Source organism: Astatotilapia calliptera, chromosome 1, assembly GCF_900246225.1.
Source record: "Astatotilapia calliptera chromosome 1, fAstCal1.2, whole genome shotgun sequence".
Lineage (NCBI taxonomy): Eukaryota > Metazoa > Chordata > Actinopteri > Cichliformes > Cichlidae > Astatotilapia > Astatotilapia calliptera.
The window spans coordinates 18,772,910-18,795,301 of record NC_039302.1 but is presented as its reverse complement, the minus strand read 5'-3'; the positions used below and the strand labels follow the sequence as shown (position 1 = coordinate 18,795,301).

The window sequence follows — 22,392 nt, the reverse complement described above, 5'->3', positions numbered from 1 at the left end:
TATCATCATTGATACAAGGCAGGATGGATTCATGTTTTCATGTTGTTTACACCAAATGCTAACCCTACCGTCTTAATGTCACAGCAGAAATATCGACTCGCCAAACCAGACAAGATTTTCCCCCTTTTTTTTTTTTTTAATTGTCCTTTTCTGTTGAGCCCTTTGAAATCGTAGCCTCAGTTCCCTGTTCTTCCACTACTACAAGCCGTCTGGTTCATTGTGGTTTGATGTGTTGTACATTCAGAGATTCTCTTCTGCATACTTTGGTTGTAGCAAGTGTTTGAGTTACTGTTGCCATGCTGTCAGCATAAAAGCAGTCTGGCGATTCTCCTCCGACCTCTCGCAACAAAAAGGCATTTTCACCGCAGTATTTTAGATAAACTGAGCTTTTATGAGTAACGAGGGGGAAAAATCTAGAAATTTGACCCTTCCTTTGGCCTCTTTTACCACTACCTCCACAGCACGTCTCATTAAGAGAACTGTGATATTTCACCTTTAGTGTACACTTGTTTTGCTTTGTTTTGTTTGATAGAGTTAATTCTGATTGACTGGCATCTAAATATTTCCATCGTCATTGTGACTGACGATTGTGCCGTGCAGTGCTGACCCCACTTCGTGTTTAACGGTGGACCTTGTTGAATAACACTACATGCTTCCTGGTTCAATGTTAGGAAATGTGTTTTGTGGAAAGCGCTGCATCATAAGAAACATTTGTCACAGGGAAAAAAAGAAATCTGAAGTATTTTCAGCGTCAGATGACAGATGACACCCCAGGGAATTTTCTCTTGCCCTTTTGGAGCTTGTGTATCAGATATTGGCATTTCCTGTTTCAGCTAAATTGTTTACTCCAGTTTGTTTAAACCCTTTTCACAGTCACTAATTGGGTAACCCCTTTCGTCTCCTTTTCACATTTTGCCCACCCTGCTATCTGGTCTCCATTTCTGATTCTCTCTCCAGCTTCCTGTTAAGTCATGTTAAGGGAATAGATACTAGCATGTTCCCCTCCTTTTTTCTTCTGCAGGGTGACTAAGGGGTCTGTGACTGGGGGTCTGTTTTCCTTATATGGACAATAAAATGGATGAACAAATATTTGCTTCTCAGCACTGGGAAAACTGTCAATCTCTGGGGTAACATTAGCAGTTAACAGTATCTTACTGCACAGGACATGAGCGCCTGCGTTATATCTGTTTTGTTCATTTATATTAGCTACTGCAGATAAGCTTTTAATGACTAAGCTAAATGGTTCAGGCAACCAGCAGGGAGGGAAAACAGCAAAAGGACTTTGCATCCAAACGCAGTACTTGCACATGATGCTGTCCTGCTCATCTGTACATTGTTTCATTTTTTTTCTCACTTCACCGAGGCAGCGCCTGCTCTCCTCAATGCTTGACTTGAATGTAACAACCAAACGGTTGCACAGCTTTGCCAGATTTCTTCTTTTTCTGCAAAACAATATTAAGTTTTAGCTCATGTATAATATTGTTGATCCATGTGTTTTAAAATAATAACAATAATAATAAAGAAGTAGGTTTTATAGAAAGTATAGTACTGAAAATACTAAAACTGTTAATCCTAACTACCAGCCTGTTTGGGGTACTTTCAGAATAAAGCTATGCCACCCACTTTGAGACTTCTTTGTTTCTGGGCATCAGTCAAATGAAAAGTAGCCTCCTTTGATAATCAATAAAATATATAGCTTCAAAACTTTAAATAATAGTGAAACTTTCAAAAATTGACCAGTTTCAGCTTAATTTTGACTGAAGTTCAGCTGCAGGTCAAGCGATTTTTTTTTTTTTGGAGTCAAAGTCACACTGAGCCACAGGTTCGAGACCCTTGCCTTATAAGGGAAAGATCACTGTAAATCAATACTTTATGTTATCTTGTCATGAAAGTGATCATTGCCAGGATGAACACATCAGTGGGGCCAGAGAGGTCGCTGCATGGTTTTACAATATTTGACTCATTCTGTGATCACATGCAAAACTCAGGTTTTATCTTTTTATTGCATTTTGGTAGGGTGTAAAGTTTGGAGCACACATGCTCTTCATCAGACCAACTTTTTCCTGATTGTCCTCTGATGGAGAGCAGGTGGACGCCAAACGTTACACCTTACCAAATGCAATAAATATATAAAACTGCTCTGCTCTTGTCAGTGTGTTTCATACATATTTCAGCCCGTCACCTGCCTCGCTTTTTGGCGTGGATCTGCATGTATTTTTCCTATCTTGTGACTCATGCTACGGCCTTTTGCTGCCACCAGATCTCAGCCCTCTTGAACAGTTATGGAAGATTTTAGACCACATCTGTTAGGCAGCTTTCTCCACCCCATCGCCATCATCAAAACAACAAATAAAGTGAATATTTCGTGGAAGAATGGTATTCAGCCATCCAGAAGTGTTTCAGGGAGATACTCTGTGCCAAGATCCATTAAAACTGCTGTCAGGGTTGGTCACTCGACACCTTGCTAAGACACTCTGTTGTTTTTTGTTTTGTTTTTTCCTTTAAATTGTGACCCTTCTGTAACTTCACCGCATACAAGTTGCATAATGTGGGTCAGATATCTACGCCAAGATAAACTTAGTTTATGCAAACATTTGGCATTCCACAAAAAGTCATGTTTAGAGGAGGTAAGTTTTTCACTATGATAGAGTAGTTTGTGGAGTGGAGTTCATAATTTATTCTTTTCATATAATATTTGAAGATTTAAAAGTTTAACATTACAGTTCTGTCTCCGTCTTTTAGATGATTTACGAAAAAAGGTTTGTTTATCTTTAAATCATTGATTAAACGATGGCTGTAAGGTATTATGGCTGCAGCTGAAATCTTTAGGATCTCTGTCACGGTCAAAGAGACGCTATTATTCCGACTTTTGTTTACGCAGCGGTATTTATAAGGCAGATGAGGACAAGTGAGGCTGTTATTCCGCCACAAATGGACATATTGTGAGTGGGCGGTTTGAATGGCATGCCGGCGTCTTCCTGTGTAACTAACTGAGTCTGCTGGTGGCCGACAGGAATGTCTCATTGGGAGTCATTATTTAGATACGAGCAACCGTGTGTCATGCAGCAAAGCACAATGCTCCTCAAAGCCGACAAACCGCATCGGTGACTGGCGTAGTTCAAGAAATGAAATGAAGAGAATGTCTCTAGACTGGCGAGTTGTTTTTTTTTTCTTGAGTTCAAACCCTAGTTTACTCTAAGTGTGTCTGAGAAAAAGAAACCAAGGTGGCTCTGTTTTCTCTGCATCATCCCTCAAGTATCCTGTCAAAGATTCCTCTAGTTTAAATATAGCAACACTGAAACACGTTTAGCTGAATCTATTAGTTTAGTGGTTCCAGATGTCATTGAGGACCTGCATAGCATTCTTTTTGGGCTTGTGTGGGTGTGTGAATTTTTATCTTTCCGGAGTGATCCCCACCAATGCTTCTTCATTATGTGTCAGCCTGGACTCAAATTAAGACATACTGCAATCCCCAGTTTGCAAAGAAAGCATAGGGATGATGTTTCTCACTAAAGGCACTGAAAAAAGTTTTTTTTCAGTGACGTATTTTTTTATTTTTTTTTGCAAAAATCACATTTTGTACTTCGAAGATATGACAGTATTTGCAAGTTTAGTTTGGACTGTTGAATAACATGTTGAATAGGATTCATATGTTCAAGTCTTTCAAATCTTCTTGATTAGAAACAAACAAAAAAAGCACCCAGAGGGGTAAGCAAGGACAGGAAAGAGGGGGTTGTTCCAGAAATTAACTTTCCTACTATGTTGTGTGTGACAAACTTTGGTCAGGGGCCAAATGACTGAAATTCCAACTTTGAAGCTTTAATGAAGATACACCATAGTGTTTAACAGACCCACTCAGCAATTTGCATTTTGGCCCTGTTTTGAGCTGGTATGTAAACCATTATTATTTGCAGATTTTCTCCACTCCATGAAAAAGAAAATTGCTTTTTACAAACACTAAGGAGCACATCAGTGGATGAAGCTGAGCACGAAAAGCATTTTGCGGTCACAACAGGCCCCCAGCAGACTAAATAACCACAGATGAGGAATGCACCAAGAAAAAGCGTTTACAACTTGCGCTCGGAAAAATGTGTTTCTAATCTTTGCAGGCAAGTGATGATGATAGGAACCAGCCCATGAACTCATCTGGTATGGATGAGTCAGGTCTGTAGATGGAGGTCAGTGCACCTAGTACATTTCCATCACCTCGCTTTTCAGAATTGGGGCACAGCCTCATGCTATACTGTAAATTAGCTAACTTTGAAGGTAGTGCAACTTTAGGACCCCCTAGGAGTTTTCGCAATCAAAAAAAAAATGTTTTAATTATGTATTTTACCAAATTTCAGCAATGATAATTGCTATCTGGGTCATTAGCAAATAAACAGAAGTAACAATTTTTCCTTATAGGTTGATTTAAAAAAAAAAAAATTTTTCCCCCCCATTACTGTTGGTAGAAACAAATTTATGTTTGGTTTTCGTTAACTTTTTCTGTGAAGGTCCTCACTGAGTCGTCAGGTGACAGAAGCTAGCTAAGCAGAATTTTGTAAATATGACTGACACAGCGATGCAAAGGTTAACCTGAATCCAATGATGATGCAGAAGGCTAAACGTGGCTCGCCATGTGATTATTGATTTTTTGCTTATTCTGTTCAAAATGAATGTGGTGAGCTGTAATAAGTCTAAGGCTGCTTATTTTCATATTTCTAGAGTAATTTACTTGCACGCAGCTAGCCCATCAACATATTCAGTTATCCAATTGGTCTTCTTGTGGCTTTAGACATGCTTTTACAGACGATGGCTTATTTAAGCCAAATAGGGAAAAGACCTATTCATTGCCAATTTAAAAAATTAAAAAAAAAAAAAAAAAAAAGCCTGGTCCTACAGTAATAGGTAGGGAAATGTGTTACCAATTAACTTTATGTTTAATAGTTGCAGCCCTTGCTGGTCAGTGCCAGAAATACTTAGTTTAACTAAATATTTATTCGTTCATAAACTAAAGTAGTTACCGGTCATATTCAAGATGTTAAAGCATTACCCAGCACTAGTCCTGGTGGGCAGCAGTACTGTCAGAGTATTACTTTGGCGAAAATTAAGACCGTCTGGTATTATTTTTGAACTACTGAGTTTGCTTGTCTAATTGCAAGCACCCTTTAAATCTCAGTGCATGTTAAGGGCCATAAGCTGCTCACAGTTGTTGACACCATATTGGTATCAAATTAAGTTTTTTTTTATTCTTCCTCTGTTGTTCCCTCTCAAAAAGTCTTCTGCTTCCGACACACTCTTTCCTTTCCTGTTTTATGGGCTCTATTAATAGTACTTGTAAAGTCTACACTGTAAGACAACCACATGGACTTAAAGCTGTTTGATCTGATCTATCTATTTGTGAACAAGACACACAAAAGCTTGTCCAAGCTTGCTTTTGCTGGTTAAAGTGCAAAATGCTGGTTAAAGTTGTAATTTATGCCTGCATATTTCACCTTAAAAACCTTCATGTCTTCTACCTGCGCCAGTTTATGATGAAAAGGTTTCTCTCTGTTGTTGTTGTTGTTGTTTGTTGTACAAATGGTACATAAAAGAAATCAAGTCTGTTAAAACCGATTATAATGATCCCACTCAGACAACCTTTATTTCTCTTTTGAACATTTACGAATACAGGCTGCTCACTGTAATTGAAATATCAGTCATGAGTTATTAATTATGCACATGTTTAAAAAAATTATTATGTCATTACTGGCTGCAAAAAATAAATAAATCTGTTGCTAAGTAAGATGACGTTCATGGCAAGAAAAAAATTCAAGATTCTAGTGATTAAAAAGATCTTGATGTAAGGTGACAGACATAAAAAGAGAGAGGACATGTTATTATTTTGCTTCTAACGACACAGACGTTCTGGTAATTTGTTTCAAAGTTTTCTTGAGCAACAGGTTTCCAGGCTTATGAAGGTCAGTCAAGCATAAAAAAGGCACCTAACTCAGTGCATAAACCAGTCTACACATAACAGGCAGCTTAGCAAAGAACCAGTTCTATCCCTGCTAGTAATAAAGTGTAACAACACATCGTTTATTTCCCATGTATTTTATTTAATCTATAAAAATGCCAAAGATAACACAGTGAGTGTCTGCAGCTATCTATAAAACATGGTGGAGGCTCTGTCATGGTTTGCAACATGGTTTCAGCCAGTGCTGCTGGGGAGCTTTGCTCTAGTTAGCGGTGAGAGCAGCACATGTGGACATTGACCAATCAGCTGAAAGGAAAAAAAATCTGGTCAAAATTTGTACTTGCAAGTTGAAACTCGCACACAAGTGAGGGATCCTGAGCACAAAGTTTTACACATAGTTTTTTCCTTTGTATCTGTAAACAGACCTAACAAAAAAATTGTAACTTGTGTAAATATTTTTCACGAACACAAATCTTTTTTACACAGATAGAAACTCTCATCTGTGGACGCACAAACATAACATTTTGAGATATTTTGATTTACAAGGTTATAAAACTCAGTTCACAGCTACGCAGTCTGATTTACAAGTACAAAATATTTATGATCACAATTTGAGCCCTAATCTTGTCACAACTGATGGACTTGCAGAGTTGCAGCGTAGGTAGAACTGCAGTAAAGTAATGTAAGATTTGGATCCACCATGTGATACCATGAGGAAAGGGTCTGATTAGCAACTGCTTTATTTTTTTAGCATAGTAATTATCCCAAACACACGGCAGCTAACATCCAAAGAAGAGTTTTAGATGTCCTTCAAGACACCCAGAGAACTATTCCTGAAGACTACTTTGAAAAATGCCAAAAAAAGCTTGCTTAAAAGAATTCAAGCTGTGTCATAGATTAAAAGAAGTCACGGCAAATATTGACTTTCAGTTTTGTTTGTTTTTATTTCCATTTTTGCTCTCGGATGTTTGAATAGATCACTTGCATTTTCCTAGCAGTATATAAAGAAATCAGGGGTGGCTCAAGACCTTTGCACAATCCTGCATGTACTAATCATTATGTTTTGTGTACACGACAAAATCCAATCAAATAGAATACAAAATCAAGACCAGTCAAGTAGGAAGGGTTGCTGCCATTAAAAAAACGGACTGAGTGATTACCTCATTTCAATTACGCATTTTTTAGGCTGATGCGACTGGTCTCTTAAGGAAGGGTAGTCCCACCATCCACAGTGTATGCCACGGACCAGTTTATGCCCGACAATATTTTCACGGACCGGCCTTTAAGGTGTCGCGGATAAATACAACAAAATAAAACTAGTACCGGTACCGAAAAAAAGAAGATTTATTCATAACACACGTGAAAAGACCCAGGAAAACCGAGTTAACTATAAAAACGATAACAAAATAACGCTGAAAAACGATAAAAACCCTGAAAACCATACATTTCACACCTGAGCCCCAACTCTCGCGGCCCGGTACCAAACGACTCACGGACCGGTACCGGTCTGAGGCCCGGGGGTTGGGGACCGCTGTTCTAGCACATGCCATGGCCTCCAAAGTGACCAGATTAGCACCTAATTTTGGATTTTGGAGTACTGCAGCATCAAAACACCAATATCTTTCAGAAGAATCCCTTCAACAGAGTTTCACAGGGGTCACTAAACCTGTTCTTGCAATGAGTGGTGACCCGTCACTTTATTTACACACTTTGTCTTTTTTCTTCTTCTTCTTTAAAAAAAAAAAAAAAAAAAAAAATCCTCTCATTTTTGGCTGATCTCTGACTTGACCACCTAGTATTAGTTTGGTTAAATAAAATTATTTAGAGGCCCATAAAAAATCTCTTATATAATACTTTAACTCACGTGACATTATCATCCCCTGAGAGTTACATACACAACACACTGTGCAATAGAAACGGATAGGTCTTTGTGTTTATGCTCGACTTGGCTTTCCATGTGTTTATGCGTGTTGGGTGAGGTGAAGTATCTTAACAACTATGCCTGAGAGGTCAAACACATTCCTAAGCACCACAAAGTTCAGTGTTGAACATGAGGGTGAGTCTATTACATGTAGCCTGCGGACAATGTTCTGTCAACAGACTCATTCCTGCTGTCTCCTCTGTAATTCCCGGTAGGAAAACAAAGCATCTCCTCAGTAGATGTAGCCTCAAATCAGTGTCCTTTGATCATGTGCTAGGCACAGGGCTCACCACAGTGCGCTCAGGTTGGGGCTCTGCATTTTATGCAAAAGGCCAAAGTGAAGTTTTAGTGCTATATAATTCAGTGCTGAAATAATTAGTCAGTTAATGAGAAATGATTGTCGGCAGATGTAACAATTGCTTATTCCTTAAAATAATTTATTAAATAATAAAAATATTTGCGTGTCCCAGCCCTGGTATGTGCTTCAGTGTGCATTTTTATTGTTTTTAGGTTTCTGACTGATTGAAATAATTATCGTGACCTCAGGGGGCATTTTTTTTTTCTTCCCATTTTCCACAATTAATTTAATCTTGGCTTTAATTGCATCGTACTAATACTTTCCACAGCAATAATTTCCTTAAATTGGTAAATGAAAGACACGTACACAAATGGCGCCTACAGTGTCCCAATCAGTCAAGCCAGCATGAAAGTGCCTGAAGATGTAGCATTACAATAAATATTCAGACGACATTATGGTCTCACACTAGCCTGAGTCATCTCTGGTATGCATTTTCGTGGTCCTTAAAACTAAAATTGGATGTTTTCTTGATTGACACGAGGGTCGGTCTGTCACGCTGAGGTGAAGTGTTAGTCTTCCTCATCTATCCACAGCTCTACGTCTCTGCTGTTTGCCCAAAGTTGAACTTTCTTATCCCACTGACCCAATATAGTGGTCAGTGGTAAACCTAAATTCATTCTTCAGAACAGTCCTTGAAAATTCTGTCGACAGGATATGCAGCATATGCAGCACATCTAGGCTAAAAAGTAGGAATGAATAAATCAAGTAACTATGATATAAATGACTTTGTCAAATGTTGGCATGTGGAGTTATTGCAGCAAATACAGTTTTAACCTTTTAACCTTTTTTCCCCTTTACAAGCCTGTGGTTTGGTTAACATTTGTCCCAACGACACATTACTTTGTTACTTAGTAATTTTTTGCAGGTTAGTGATACTAATACCATACCTCTGAAAATACTTAATTCCATAGGCATTTTAAGCAGTATATGTACCACGGATGGTTGTCAAAAAAAAGATACTTTGTTACTAATTGATACTAAAAAGTCACGGATCGGATTAGATACTCCTTTACTCATTTGTAACAGTATTGAATTCAAAAGCCTGTAGCTAACAATCAGCCTCTCTCCTCACTAGCAGCTGAACACATAAACAGTAGCACAGCAAACTTGGCAAAGCATCTTACAGACCAACACCCCAGTCTTTATGAGGAATTTTATGAAGTCAAGCCCAGTTATCATAAACTTCCCTGTCCAGTACATACTTTAACATTAGCTGTTTAGCTATTTGTAATTACCACATAAGGCATCCGTTAAGTAAGGTAGCATGCGCTGTAGCAGCTAATGATGTGGGGGCTGAGGAGCAAACATTATCAGTTAGTCAGTTCTGATCATCTGCTGTGTTAAACACAAGACATAGTGTTATATTAACTTCATACCTCAATTATTTTTGTTGAAGGGTGTTATACTTCTGAAAGTCTAAGATTGAAATCAAGACAGGTTTACTAGCAACAAAACTAAATCGGTGGCAGCCTACCTTAAAAACTCCAATTGACTTTCCCTTTTTTTTCTCTCTAGCTACACCTGTGATTTCTAAGCATTTTAGAAATCAGTTTGTCTATCCAAGCTGTGGTTTTGCATTGGCTATGCTTCGATACTGAGACAAGGTCTAACTTCCGATACTGAGTTCTAAGAAGTATAACTGCTATTTTATGAACTTTTTTTTTCTTGTGTTTTTGGAAATTCCTTGTTTCAGTTTACAAGTTGTAGGGATTGTAGTGCATATGGTGCTCTTGGAGGCATTGCAATTTCTGTCCTGCATCCAAACAACACTAAATCACATGTGCTCCTACAGTAGGCTAATCCAAGGCTGGCTGATAACAGAGAGACACTAGGATAAGTTGGAGAAAGGTTACTGTACTCTGTGTTCTGTTGTTGAAAAGGCTGCATTTTTTCCTGTGGCATATACAGTAAATGCAAACACACAGAGTACCTGCATCAAATGCAGAGAAGTACATGTATTGTAACAGCAAATGATCTTACAACAGAGATTTTTGGGATTTTTTTTTTTTTGTTTCTCTGCTTGTTGTTGTTCAAACATTAAACTTCAGGGCCCATCTTCCTTTAAAGGAATGTGACCTGACTTGACCAGACTCACATGTGTCATGTCTCTTGTCTAGAATTTTAACTTGTTGAACTCTTGCTTTTCCTCCAAATCCCTGCTGTAATGAGAAACAAGGCTTCACTTCCAGAAAAGATGCTCAAGTTATTAGAAAAATGTGAACTGCAAGTGTCATGTGTGGATAGTTTATGTCCACTGGGCCAGAGTACAAATGGTGAAATTCTAACTGAAATTTAAAATATGGTTTTAATTAGAGATATTCTCAGGAAGACGAAGTCTTGGACCTGACTGCAGCAAGACCTGGGCTGCGCCCCCCCTTAAGTAAAAATGTTCCTTGAAATCATAGTGAAACTCAAATTTAGTCCACTGCACAAAAAAACAGAAAGTCGTAACTTAAACTGTGTTTAAGTTATTTGTTGTTATAACAAAAAGACAAAAAACCTGAAAAAAAATATTTTCTCTGCTGATCCAGTAGAGTTGTTAAGATATCTGCCACCGTTTCGTTTTAGTTGCTGGTAGACTTTTCTCCACTTCAATTTGGGACTTTAAAAAGTTTTAGGCTTCTTTTAAACACCCTCCTGGTGAAAGTACTGCTACAACATCACCCAACACACAAACAAACAGAGTCTTTAAGTCTTATGTTTAAGGTTAAAATGTTCACTGTAAATATTTGTTTTCTCGTCATCTTGCTCTTGTCCTGCAAAGGACTTAAGCAATGAAAATGGAAAAAAAAAAAACCCTCAATGGAAGTGTTTTTCAACTGGCAGAATCATATAGATGATCTTTACAATGACTATACAATAGCAACCACCTTCGTAGATTAAATCTGGAATTTATTTTTGAAGCAAACTCCTCCCGTACTCGTTGTTTTCTTTTGACTGTTATGTGTGGCTGAAATATATAAGAGCAATATTAACCGTATTGCTAGTTCTACTCACCTCATAGAGCTTGGCAATATGGCTAAGAAAAATCTGACCTTGATATAATATGATATGATAAAGAGACTGAATATTTATTTGTAAGACAACAAACCCAATTTTTGTGCATGAAGAAAAAGAATTTAACAAAAGGAGTACAGCATGATAACAGTGGTATGCTGGGTGAACTTTACTCCCTCTAAGAAGCAGCAGTTTCGACCCTTATGGGAAGTAAGTGACTCGTTTACCTGCACTAAGCTGCAGTTGTAGTGCAGCGTATTGAGGTTCAGAGATCTGCCACAAAGTGTTTCGATAGAAACTGTTATTGAGAAGAGTTGCATGCCATTTTTTTCTTCCTCAGAGAGGCGATAAAGGCCCTGATTGTCCAGTGTTATGTTGCATATCGTCTCCACCCATCTAGGAGCCAAGATAAAAGTAAAGACGCTTCACAGGAAGGGTAACGTGAGTGCACACACAGCGATTAGAACGAGAGCCCTAGAATGTTTTGTACTGATAAAATATAGTCGATTAAAAACACAAAAACATGATTACTTGTTTAGCATTGTTCAAGAATATTCAATATTCTAACTATGGGAATATAGTATATAAAATAAAAATGATCTATTAAATAGCACCCAGTGACATCTATGTCATATATGTACGTCCAGCTCTACAGGTTAGGCAATATAATAAGCACAAATGAAAGAAGCGTACTCTGCTTTAATGCCTTAAAAATCTCTTTTAATCCATCAAGTGTCTTAAAGTTTAAGATTTTAGCCAAACATAACTGAAGCTTTTTGTCTCATATCTAACCAGAACACCAAAGCTGTTTTGTTAAACCTCCTAGCATCTGGGCTTAGGTCAAGTTCAGTTCACTTGAGAGAAGACTCACCCTTTCAGCTATGAGGGGTCATTTATCTAACCTCTCTGTTGGTTGGATAAGCAAAACATGACAAAGCTTTACTGCATTGTTCATAATCAGCAGGCCTTGTTAGTCCGATTTAGGCTAATTGCCAAATAACTGACTTATGAAAGAATGAAACCTAATTATATCACCTTATGGATTGGCTCATGTGTGACATGTCGCGCTGCACGTCAGTCTTCTGATGTTTGTAAAGCTATGAGAGAGAAACTAAACAGTGCATTCCAAATAGCAGGAAGCCCTTCCAGCTAGCGGGAAAATGGGACCATGTGTACATCAGGAAGATCCACAGATGAGTAATCAATGCTTTATGTGCCAGTGAAGCTAAACACATCAGGAAACAAAGCTGGAGTTGTCAAGCAGGCAGGACTTTCCATGATATGAGCTAACCAGGAAATGGGAATACACAGGATGAAATCGAGCCACGGTACACAGGAGAGCTCACATACTTCTAGATAAAATACAGGCAGAGCTTTTTGACTTGTCCACTTAACAGAAATGTTATTTCCTAATCGACTTCAAGTTTGAGAATAACATGGAAAGCCTCCTTCCGAGCAAACAATACATGAAAGTGATGATGGTTAATAACAATCTCACGTGCCACTGGGACCTACGCAAAAACAATAGCTGTGAAATGGTGCCAGTTTTGGGATACCACGGCTATCCTGAACCACCCACATGCTTGCTCCAAACATTCCCCTACGTGGTTACATGTGAATGAAAGTTGCTAGTAAATATGTGAATGACTACTTGATGATGACTACACCAGTGGCTGGCGACATAGCTTATAACTGCAGAGTCCCTTACTTCCCCTCACTTGTGAATTCTACTTACGTGCCTTAAATATTTATCTTTGAAATATCTCTCTATCACTCTCAGGAGTGCAGGTGTACAGACCCAGCTTCTGAAATCAGTCTCAGCGTTGTGCTTTTCAAACATGATTTTCCAGCAAAATATTCCTATAATAATCTGAACTCCCTGTGCTGAACTTGAACATATTTGAAATTTCAGGTGAAAAAATACTGAAACTAAGGGGAAACGATTAATTCCAGTCACAGAATAATATGTTGCACTAATGAATTCTTTTTTTTTTTTTCTTGTAGCCTAGGAAGACTTTATGGCTCTTTGCATAGCTCTGCTGGGTGGTTGATAAACTCTGGTAGTCTCTGTGGGTTTAAGAGCTGCATGTCCTGTAGGGAGCATGGTTGAATGGTCACACCCACAGTTTATACAGCATCTTCACTATAAAACCAAACTTGCGGATGTATTCGCCACATTCAAACGAACGGTTACCAGCTGATTTTGTTCTGGTATAAAGGAGGATAAATATTACCATTAACCCACAGCCCACTTGACTGAATAGTATCATCACTATCCATAAAACCTCATACAGGATATGAACGCTGCATGTTTTGGCAACCCTACAACCCTGCTTTCACGATTCAGCGACAGAGGTTGCCGGTTGCTTGGGTAGAAAAGGAGATGTTGGTCACCACGTCTGAAGTACGTCACAGATATCATCTCTTGTTGTTTTTTGAGAACAACACCAGACCTTCTGTAGCAAGTTTATTTCTTTTTTTAAGGTTTTGCATTTACTCCACGCACTGCATTAGTGTATAGTTAGGAGAGGAACAAAACATGTTGTGGTTGGAGGACAGCAGAAGTGAGAGCAGAACCTATGGTGAGTACTGATATTTAGCCAGGGCCCCTACAAGGCAGTGGAGGAAGCACCTGTTACAAAGCTATTATCTTTCTGAGCTGGACGGCCATTGTACTGATCGACAACATCAGGATAAAGCTGTTTACCCTGCTCTTTCATGCATCGCTCCATGTGCTCAGAAATGTGTTTTGATGTGTCGTGTTTACTTTTTACAGATAACCGTAACAACCATGTTTACCTACTCCTGGGTTAAAAAAAAGGGCCTGTAGTAATTTGGTGCTTTAAAACCTTAAAAATAAGGCCCATTACAATTATTCAGTCCATCTGTTTTTATATGCATATACAGGCTCACGTGTCCCACATGCTCATTATGCACATAGAGACAATGATTACAATTAATATTTTTTATTAGTGGTGATTTATTTAATGCCTTAATGGGACATCAAACTAAATTTTTACCTTGATTTGCATAGTGTTTGCAGTCACACTGACAGCAAAATCCTTGAAATCATCCACCCCCTAATTTTTAGCTTTTGTTTCCCACTTTCTAATTTTAGTCCCCTTGGTGTTCCTGTCATAAAGGATGCTGTGGTAGACAAAGCTAACCCACCGCACATCTGACCTGTGGACACGGGAGGTGTTCAGGATGATTTTTATAGGCAGTGCTGCAAAATTAGGATAGATCCTGGACTGTCTCAGTTGTGAGGATGAAGTGCTCCAAGGTCAGATGCACATCTGCAGGCAGTCTAGATTTGAATGCCAGATGTGAGTGTGAACCAGATCCCGGGGAGGTATCGGGGTTCTTTGGTAGAGTAAATATAATCAGAGTCCTGCTATCTGTTGTGAGAGACACAAGCAGATTTCAAAACGTACAATAAAGCCGTATTTATAAGCGTGTCACTGTCTTTAAAGAGGATGATTTAGGTAGAAGATGATCTTATGTAATAAGTATGACAGTTATTTGGAGCAAATTGTGGCTCGCTGCACGCTGAATCATAATGAAGCCTAATCCTTTGTTCCACAAATATTTACTATATGTCAAGCATATCTCTGTAAATATTGAAAGGAACAGCCAGTTCTGCTAAAAGCTTCGCCTTTTCATTGCCACGTTCTTTAATACAAGGATGAGTACCCAAGCCGGGTACCCATGCTTGTATTTTTCCCCACGGCTGTCACAAATGTAGGAACCTGACAGGTTGTTTCGGTCTGCTGGTGTCTGTTTTTCACCCGGCTTTCATTACGTTACGTTAAAGTCGGGCAATATCAAGAACTGTCTGTAACTTTCGTACATTTCTCTGGAAACCAACTCGAGTTTTTGCGTTTTACGTGTTGAAAGTCATAGTCCGCTTTCTCGAGTGCAGCATAATATGTGCTGTACTCATCTACCAATAGGTCACTTCTCATTTATTTACTTTGTGAAATCCCAAGCTGTAATTTTTGTTTAATGCAAGACACCTCGTTTGAATTATGAAATCCTGTAGTGTTTAGAAGACTTTGACATCAGTTTAATCTTGTTTAAGAAGTTCAGTATGCTGACAAGTGATTAACATGTTCATACATGACTTATCGAGTCTGGTTGTTTCTTTTTCGTTTTGTATACAAAGTGCCAGGACTTTACACGGTTGATTTTTACAGCTCTTTTTGTCCATTTTGACATATTCCATCATCACAATGGGAGAATTTATTCGATTATGATTGTTTTCATACTACTCAGGTGGTTTTAATATCATTTTTCCCGCTTGATACTACTATTAAACAGTATGGGGAAAGTCCATGGACTTTTCTTGGATTCCGACAGGGAATTTTTCTACTCTTGAGTACATTTTTATGGCAGATTCCTGACCGAACTATGATTCAACCTATTCATTCTTGGAAGATACAGAGTCTATTAACCTACTTTTGACTGAATTGGCACCAGAGAGTCAATCTAAACTTTGGGATCCCACATGCCAAACAGTGAACATCCCATATTAACTCAAGGTGAAGCTGAAGTAGTAAGGTTTGGGTACAGGATGAACTGACAGTGGGTTGATTTATAAATAGGAATGTTTAATTCTCCAATGGGATGTTTAGTTTTTTTTCCCGTCTCTGCATTTCTATTTTCAAGCCGCTTGTGGTGAGCTGCCTGGTTTTCATTTATGCAGTGTTTTTGAAGTAAAGTATTTGCCCTCAAGCAAAGCTGTCCTTTGCAAGCTTGTGGTGGGACTGTGCGTGGCAATTTAAAAAAAAAAAAAAAAAAAAACTCTTTACGTTTTTGCTTGAAATACATGTTGTAGCGGGGTCCTTTTCCAGTGTTACATTTCCTATTACACATGTGGCATTTATGAAGCACGGAATTCTGTGTACATTACTGCATTAGTGTTTGCCATATTTGCTAGATGACTCTTACTTCACTGCCTGACTTGACATTTTTTTCTTTTTTTTTTACATGCTGTGCTCTATCATGGTTGTCTAAAAATAATCTATCTTTAAAATGAACCATATGTCTCCTGTATTACATAACAGGTAAAGTAAACCAGACTTTCAAACTAGCAGAGCTGAGGAGATCAGATGTCACCTCAGAGGCTTTTGTGATGCATCTGTGCTGCAGTAAAGTGAATTAAGTCACTGTAACCATGGAGAAGTGTTTGGGAGTTATGGTGTGGGAGGGTTTTTTTTTTTTTTTCTTTTGTTTGTTTGTTTTTTGTTGACCGTTTCATTTCCTGTCATCATCTTGGTGTCCTTGAGTGAAGGAGATGAGGTGTGTGGGGGGTGGACGTAAGCATGTTTGTTCGCTCGCGGCCATCTCTGGTTGTTTTGTCCGTTGCTCATCCTGCAGACCTGATAAAGATGGAATCCTGGCTAGGCTGCACGCCGCTGACCTTCTCACCCCCCGGCCAGCCCCTGACACCTTGCACTTCACTTTCCGTCATTGTGTTGTCTTCCTGGCATGCTTCCATAAGAATGGGGAAAGAGCAAGGTAGAGGGAAAAGGATGATGGAAGCACGTGGTGTAGGGCACATCTGCTGCTAGATTTTTCTGGCAGCATTGTCTTGGAATTCTTTAAAAGTTGAAGTTGTTGTTTTTGTGTGTGTTTCCTTTCAGTAACACCCGCTTTAGGATGTGAGAACAGTTATTTTTAGGAATGCAAATGTTAGTGTGTGTGAACTCAGCTTCTGTGTTTTGTATGTGTTGTCATTTTAAAAACTGCCCATATTCCTGCATTTTCCAGGTCTCTCCCTCTGTCTCATACACAAAAAGTCGCCTATGTGATTAGAGGATTGTAGAGGAAAATATTTTCCTTTTTCTCTCATCCACTTTGGGTCATTCTTGTTGACGATCAGATTAGAGGAGACAGCTCGGTCTATACACATTTTATTGCTGCGGAGCGAAAACATGCGAGAACTTTTGGATGTAGTAACCTAACCAGAGTATGAAATAATTCTCTCGTGGAGGATTTGCGGGACAGAGTTCATTGGTGGTGACGGGAACTCTTTCAAGGTTTTATGACCCTTCAGAGTCTGTTTGTATTTCTCCTAGTACAGGACTCTGAAATGTTGTGGTCATAATGAAAACACTTAAACCCCGCTTTCCAGTCATGTTTCAATTGTGTCATACTGGTGGAAAACAAAGCTGATATCGTTGTCTCTGACTCTTTTTCCTTAGTCATCGTTAGTAATGGCGGCTGCCCCTGTTTAAGCTGGCCGCACCAGCCTAAGCAAGCTTTAATCACTTGTCATAATAGAAGAATGTTGCCGTGTCTTGTTCAGGCAATGCAGCTGTGTTCCTTCTTTTTTTTCTCTCTCTCTTTCTTTTGATTGGTGCTGTGACGATGCTTACCAGGTCAGACTGCATATCTAATATCACTGATGGGGTGGTGAATTGTGGGGTTGGGAGTCAGTCATGCTGGGCTGTAGCACATGATGCGACGTGGTAGGTTTAGCTGGAGGGCTGCAGTCAGCTCGCCTCTGACATCAGCAGAGCAAGTGTGTCCCAGAGATCCTTTGTCATTTGACTGAGATCTAATTTTGGACCAGGAGATGTCCTTTCTCTTAGCTGTATAAAGGCTAAACTGTTAGCACGTGTTGCTCTGTAATTGATTCCCGTGTCATGCTATAGGTCAGTGTGTAGCCTATGTCTGATCCTGTCAGTCAGTGCTTTCACCTTTTGTTACCTTCTGCTTGGTCTCTGGAATCTATCTGTCCTATATAGCAGTTACTGTTTCTGTTTGAAGAATGTAGCATAGAAGCATAGAAGCCCCCCATCCTACCTGATCTGTGACCTCAGTAAACATTTATCTTACAAGATTATTGTCTCGGTTGTTAGTTTCACATCTCACTGACACAAACTTTGTAAGTCATGGTCCCCATCAGAGTCAAAGCATGACAAAGCATGGTCTGGTTTAAGGCTGCCATGCCTTGTGATTGAAGAGCTGCTGCCATATGAAGCTTGAGTGTACCACAGTTTCTCAGTCGACCCCTCGCTCATCACATCAGGTTCCAAACCAGGATGCAGTGGTGAACATGCTTAGCGCCAGGCCTCTAAACCAGTCTGTAATACCACATCCATTCTACAGATATTAGACTTCTTGAGTCTGACCTGAAACGATTGCTCTACATTGAAGTTTACACTGCTACTTTTGTCAGTCTGTCAGTTAGCAGTCAGTTCAGTAATAAACTCTACTGACCTGGTCCCATTGGTGGCAGGTATACCCTAACAACAACGCTGTGTCTACAAAGTTTAATTCTGGTATCATTTAGTCTTAAAAATGCAATATTTTTGTTAGGCCACTAAATTAAAACAAAGTCTGCGCTTAAGCCACATTTTATTCAATTCCTTTTTAAAGAGGAATAACTTAAGAAAAGTGTTACTATCGGTATATCCACACTTAATTACAAATCACAGAGGATTTCTTCGGATTGATGTTTACATGCAGTTGATTTAAAATGACAACATTTGTAAAAAGCACTGCAGACCTTCAGAGATGCCCTTCCTTTCTAGTAGGTTGCAGAGAGAGACCATCAGTATACTCATCTTACTTGAAATAGTTTTAATCAAGCAAACATTCACCATATGTGAACACCTTAGTGTAGGATCCAAACTCAGTTGTTGCACAGGCCTGAAACTTGTAGCGTCATAAGCATTGAGTGTTTAAAACCTCGGAAATGAGACACGTTTTTATAAAAATGCAGCTGCGTAGGATACGTGGAATCACTTTCTTTGTAGAGTCTGAATCGGATCCAGCTACATCAAAGATACATGTTTTATGTAGACAGTGATAAGTTGCATGTAAATGGATGTCTGTCTGGAAGCATTGGTCCCTGAATACCATGAAGTTTACTAAACACCAAACTCAGTCAAGTGTCTTTGAACCTGTGCCAGCCCTGAAGTGTCTCTGCAGACCTACAGGAGAGAAACCCCTGACTTAAACACTTATTTAACATTATGGAAGGCAATTCATCATTTCACCATCATCTTTTCATCTGCTGCCTGCATGTCACCGTGTCATAGTCCCCATCTCGCACATATGTTCACCACTACGGAAACACACATGGAGAAATACAACACACACACAGACACACACAGGATGTTATTATCTCCTGTGATCTTCTGAGCTATGTGGTCCCAAATGTGTTTGTCTCTTTTTTGACAACAATGAATGGCATAGTTGGAATACTTTAGGACAGGAGCACAGTTATCCGCACTTGTCCTTGGATCCTGTCTGGCCCGAGCATTCATGCATGCGCACACACACACACACACACACACACACACACACACACACACACACACACACACACACACACACACACACACACACACACCTCCCCACAATGCAGGTTTAACAGATTTCCTGTGGGCTATTGTATCTGCTAGAAGATGGCATCCTGGTCTGATCCTCCAGGTTGAACAGGCCCCTTGTCCCCCTCCCATCTCTCTCTTTCCTCCCTTCCTCTCTTAATCTCTGTTTTCCAGCCCTCCCCTTTAATTCCCTTTTCTCCTTTTCTCCTTTTTTTTTTTTTTTTTTAGTTGACCTCTTATCATTTGCTGCCCAAGAGACACTACCTCGTGTACAGAGCCAGCTATCTACCCATCTGTTCATCTGTTTTTGCCCTTAGCTGCCCCTCCTTAACCCGGTCTCCTCTCTTCCTCCATGTGTCCGGTGATCCCCTGCGTAACCCCTGAGGAGCAGTCTAAACACCATTTTCAAAACCAGAGCCAGTTGGGCCTCCTGCAAAAACAAGAGAAGGATCAGACACAAACACTCAACTCTCTGACCAAATGCCTGCCTGCCCCTTATACTTTGGCCCTCTGTGCTCTCGTGTGCCACGTGGCTTATTTATTCCTTTTTCTTTTTTTTTGGAAGATAAACTATTCAAAGTTTATCTATAAGAACAAATAATTCATCTATTTCTCCAAACAGTGGGCAGGTTTATTTTGAGCTTGAAGAATTGCAAGTGTTTATGTGAAGGCAACATCAACAGCAATTTATGTCTCTAACTATAAAGTCAATAGATTGATAAACCGGTTTTGTCTAACCAGACAACGTATCGGGAGAAGCTTGTTTTTTTTCCACACTTTGCAGATGTTTTGTGTCAGGATTGGAGATGACTCACGCTGTTGTTGCTCTGGGACCTAAAACCTGTTTAAGGTCTGCCCACAGTTTTCTAAAAATGGCTCAGTTTTGTCACGCATAGAAAATTATTGATTTGTGTGATACTTAAATCGTCAGTAAACAGGAATGTTTGGAAGTCTAAATAATAAGTCCTTCCTGGAAGATTTTGGGAGAACAGGACTCTCTCATGGAATATCTAAACCTCTGTCCAAACTTATACCCTGGACAGTCTGAATCAATAAAACGGTGTAACAGAGAGGTCCGCCTTTCAGATGTGTTGTTTTCTTAAATGATGATTCGTCATTTAAAAATCTGAATAAGAAATTGGGACAGTAGGATAAATAAATATTTGTTGTTATTCTCAGTTTTAGCTTTGATTTAATGTATAAAGTTGCTTAATTCCTGTTTTTTGTTTTGGAGTTTTTTGTCCCTGTAAGTCTTGTGTGCGACATTTCCTCTCATGCTCAGACCTTCAATTAGAACGGGCACCATCGCTGACGATTTTTAAAGAAAATCAATTCTGAACATGCCACTTCCTGCTCTGTGGCATGCATAGGAGATGAAATTGCAACCCCAGAGCAGGACATCCTGTCTTTGCTCTTTATGGGGGCGTTGGGATTCAGCTAGGACCTGCTGCAGTATTTCACAGTAATTTGAAGGTTTGATTGGTTTACCAGCAAAAAGTCTCAGTGGGTGTCATAACCACTGAATTTATTTAAAAAAAATCAAAAGTAACCAAATGTTACTGTAAGTGAGATGTGATTCTGTGGATTCCTATGTGACGTCATTTTACTGTTTTTTGTCTTTTCAGTTCTGCCAGCCTGGGGGCTGGAGGCTGTCCAGAGATCGGAAAGCACCCACTTTCTTCACCGTTGTGCTGACAGATATCGATTCAGACCGACACTACTGCTCCTGCCTCACTTTCTACGAGGCCGAGGTCAACCTGCAGGTACTCCACAGTCTCTGCAGTCTCATTTCAGCTTAGAGAGTTTCTCCTTTATTCCCTGCTCAGTCTGAACCCACCACCGTTTACAGATCCACACAAGCATGTCATGTGTAAAGTGGAGTGGACAAGAACCCGTTGGCGACAGTATTCAATTTTACTAGAATTGCAGCAGAAGCCTTCAAACAAGCATTATGTGCCACTGAGTAAAAGAGAGAAATCATAACGTGCTGTTGGAGTTTTTCAGCCTTGCAACTCACTCGATCGTTTTATGTTTTATCTTAAAAACTTTTGCGAACAGCTGGAAGTGAAATGCCTTCCAGCTGCTCTATCTTTGCTTTTTCCTAGTTTTTAGCTTCTTAAATGCTACATTAACTCCCCTGTTAGCAATCAGTGCAGTGTTAATGATGTGTTGGCTGTAACCAACATGATCTGATCATCAGTGATCGCACTGATATTTGATCAAAATGTCAGATCGGTGCATCACCTGTAACCCCTTGAGCTGCCATGTGAGCCACAGTAATAATACAAATCTACAGTCACCTGTCCTCTTTAGTAGAAAGCAGTGCATGACATCATCACCTTGTAAGCCCCTGATATCAAAATGTTGAAGTCGGTTTCTTCCTCCTCCCCAAAACGAGGTCACTGTCATTCTTGTGTGCTTTTCATAACCATTAGACACCCTTAGGGATATGAAGCTTGGGCAATGTGACTTTCTGTTTTCATTTTAGGCTTATTGATTTGCTTTTTGTTTTTGTTTTTTTGCCGTCTTTGGCACTCTTCTTTAGTTCTCAGGAATGCTTGTCGCGTGGTTGATGTCTTCCAGAATGTCGGGCGTTATTATAAAACAGCCTGTTTGCATCCAGCCTAATAAATTGTGACTTGGCCGAGGAAAGACAGGATAGCCTCTGCTCCCCTTCGGCATGTGATTTACTCATGCATACAAGACTGCGTTTGATTGCAGATTAGTGGTCACGGCACCAATGTCCAAAACCCCCATAAATTATTGATTACTACAGATTAGTTTCATTGGGATCATTTTCATACTTACCAGTGATCTTGTTAACTTCTCTCCCTGC

General features: G+C 39.5%; 1 protein-coding gene across 3 annotated transcripts in view; it reads left to right on the top strand.

Annotated features, from left to right (window-relative positions):
- sbf2 (SET binding factor 2) overlaps window positions 1-22,392 on the top strand; it is a 106,101-nt gene that overhangs the window by 17,795 nt on the left and 65,914 nt on the right. For all 3 annotated transcript variants that reach the window (XM_026167769.1, XM_026167752.1, XM_026167761.1), the window contains one exon: window positions 21,182-21,319. In XM_026167769.1, the coding sequence (XP_026023554.1) occupies window positions 21,182-21,319 (138 nt within the window). The remainder of the gene's footprint in view (window positions 1-21,181; window positions 21,320-22,392) is intronic.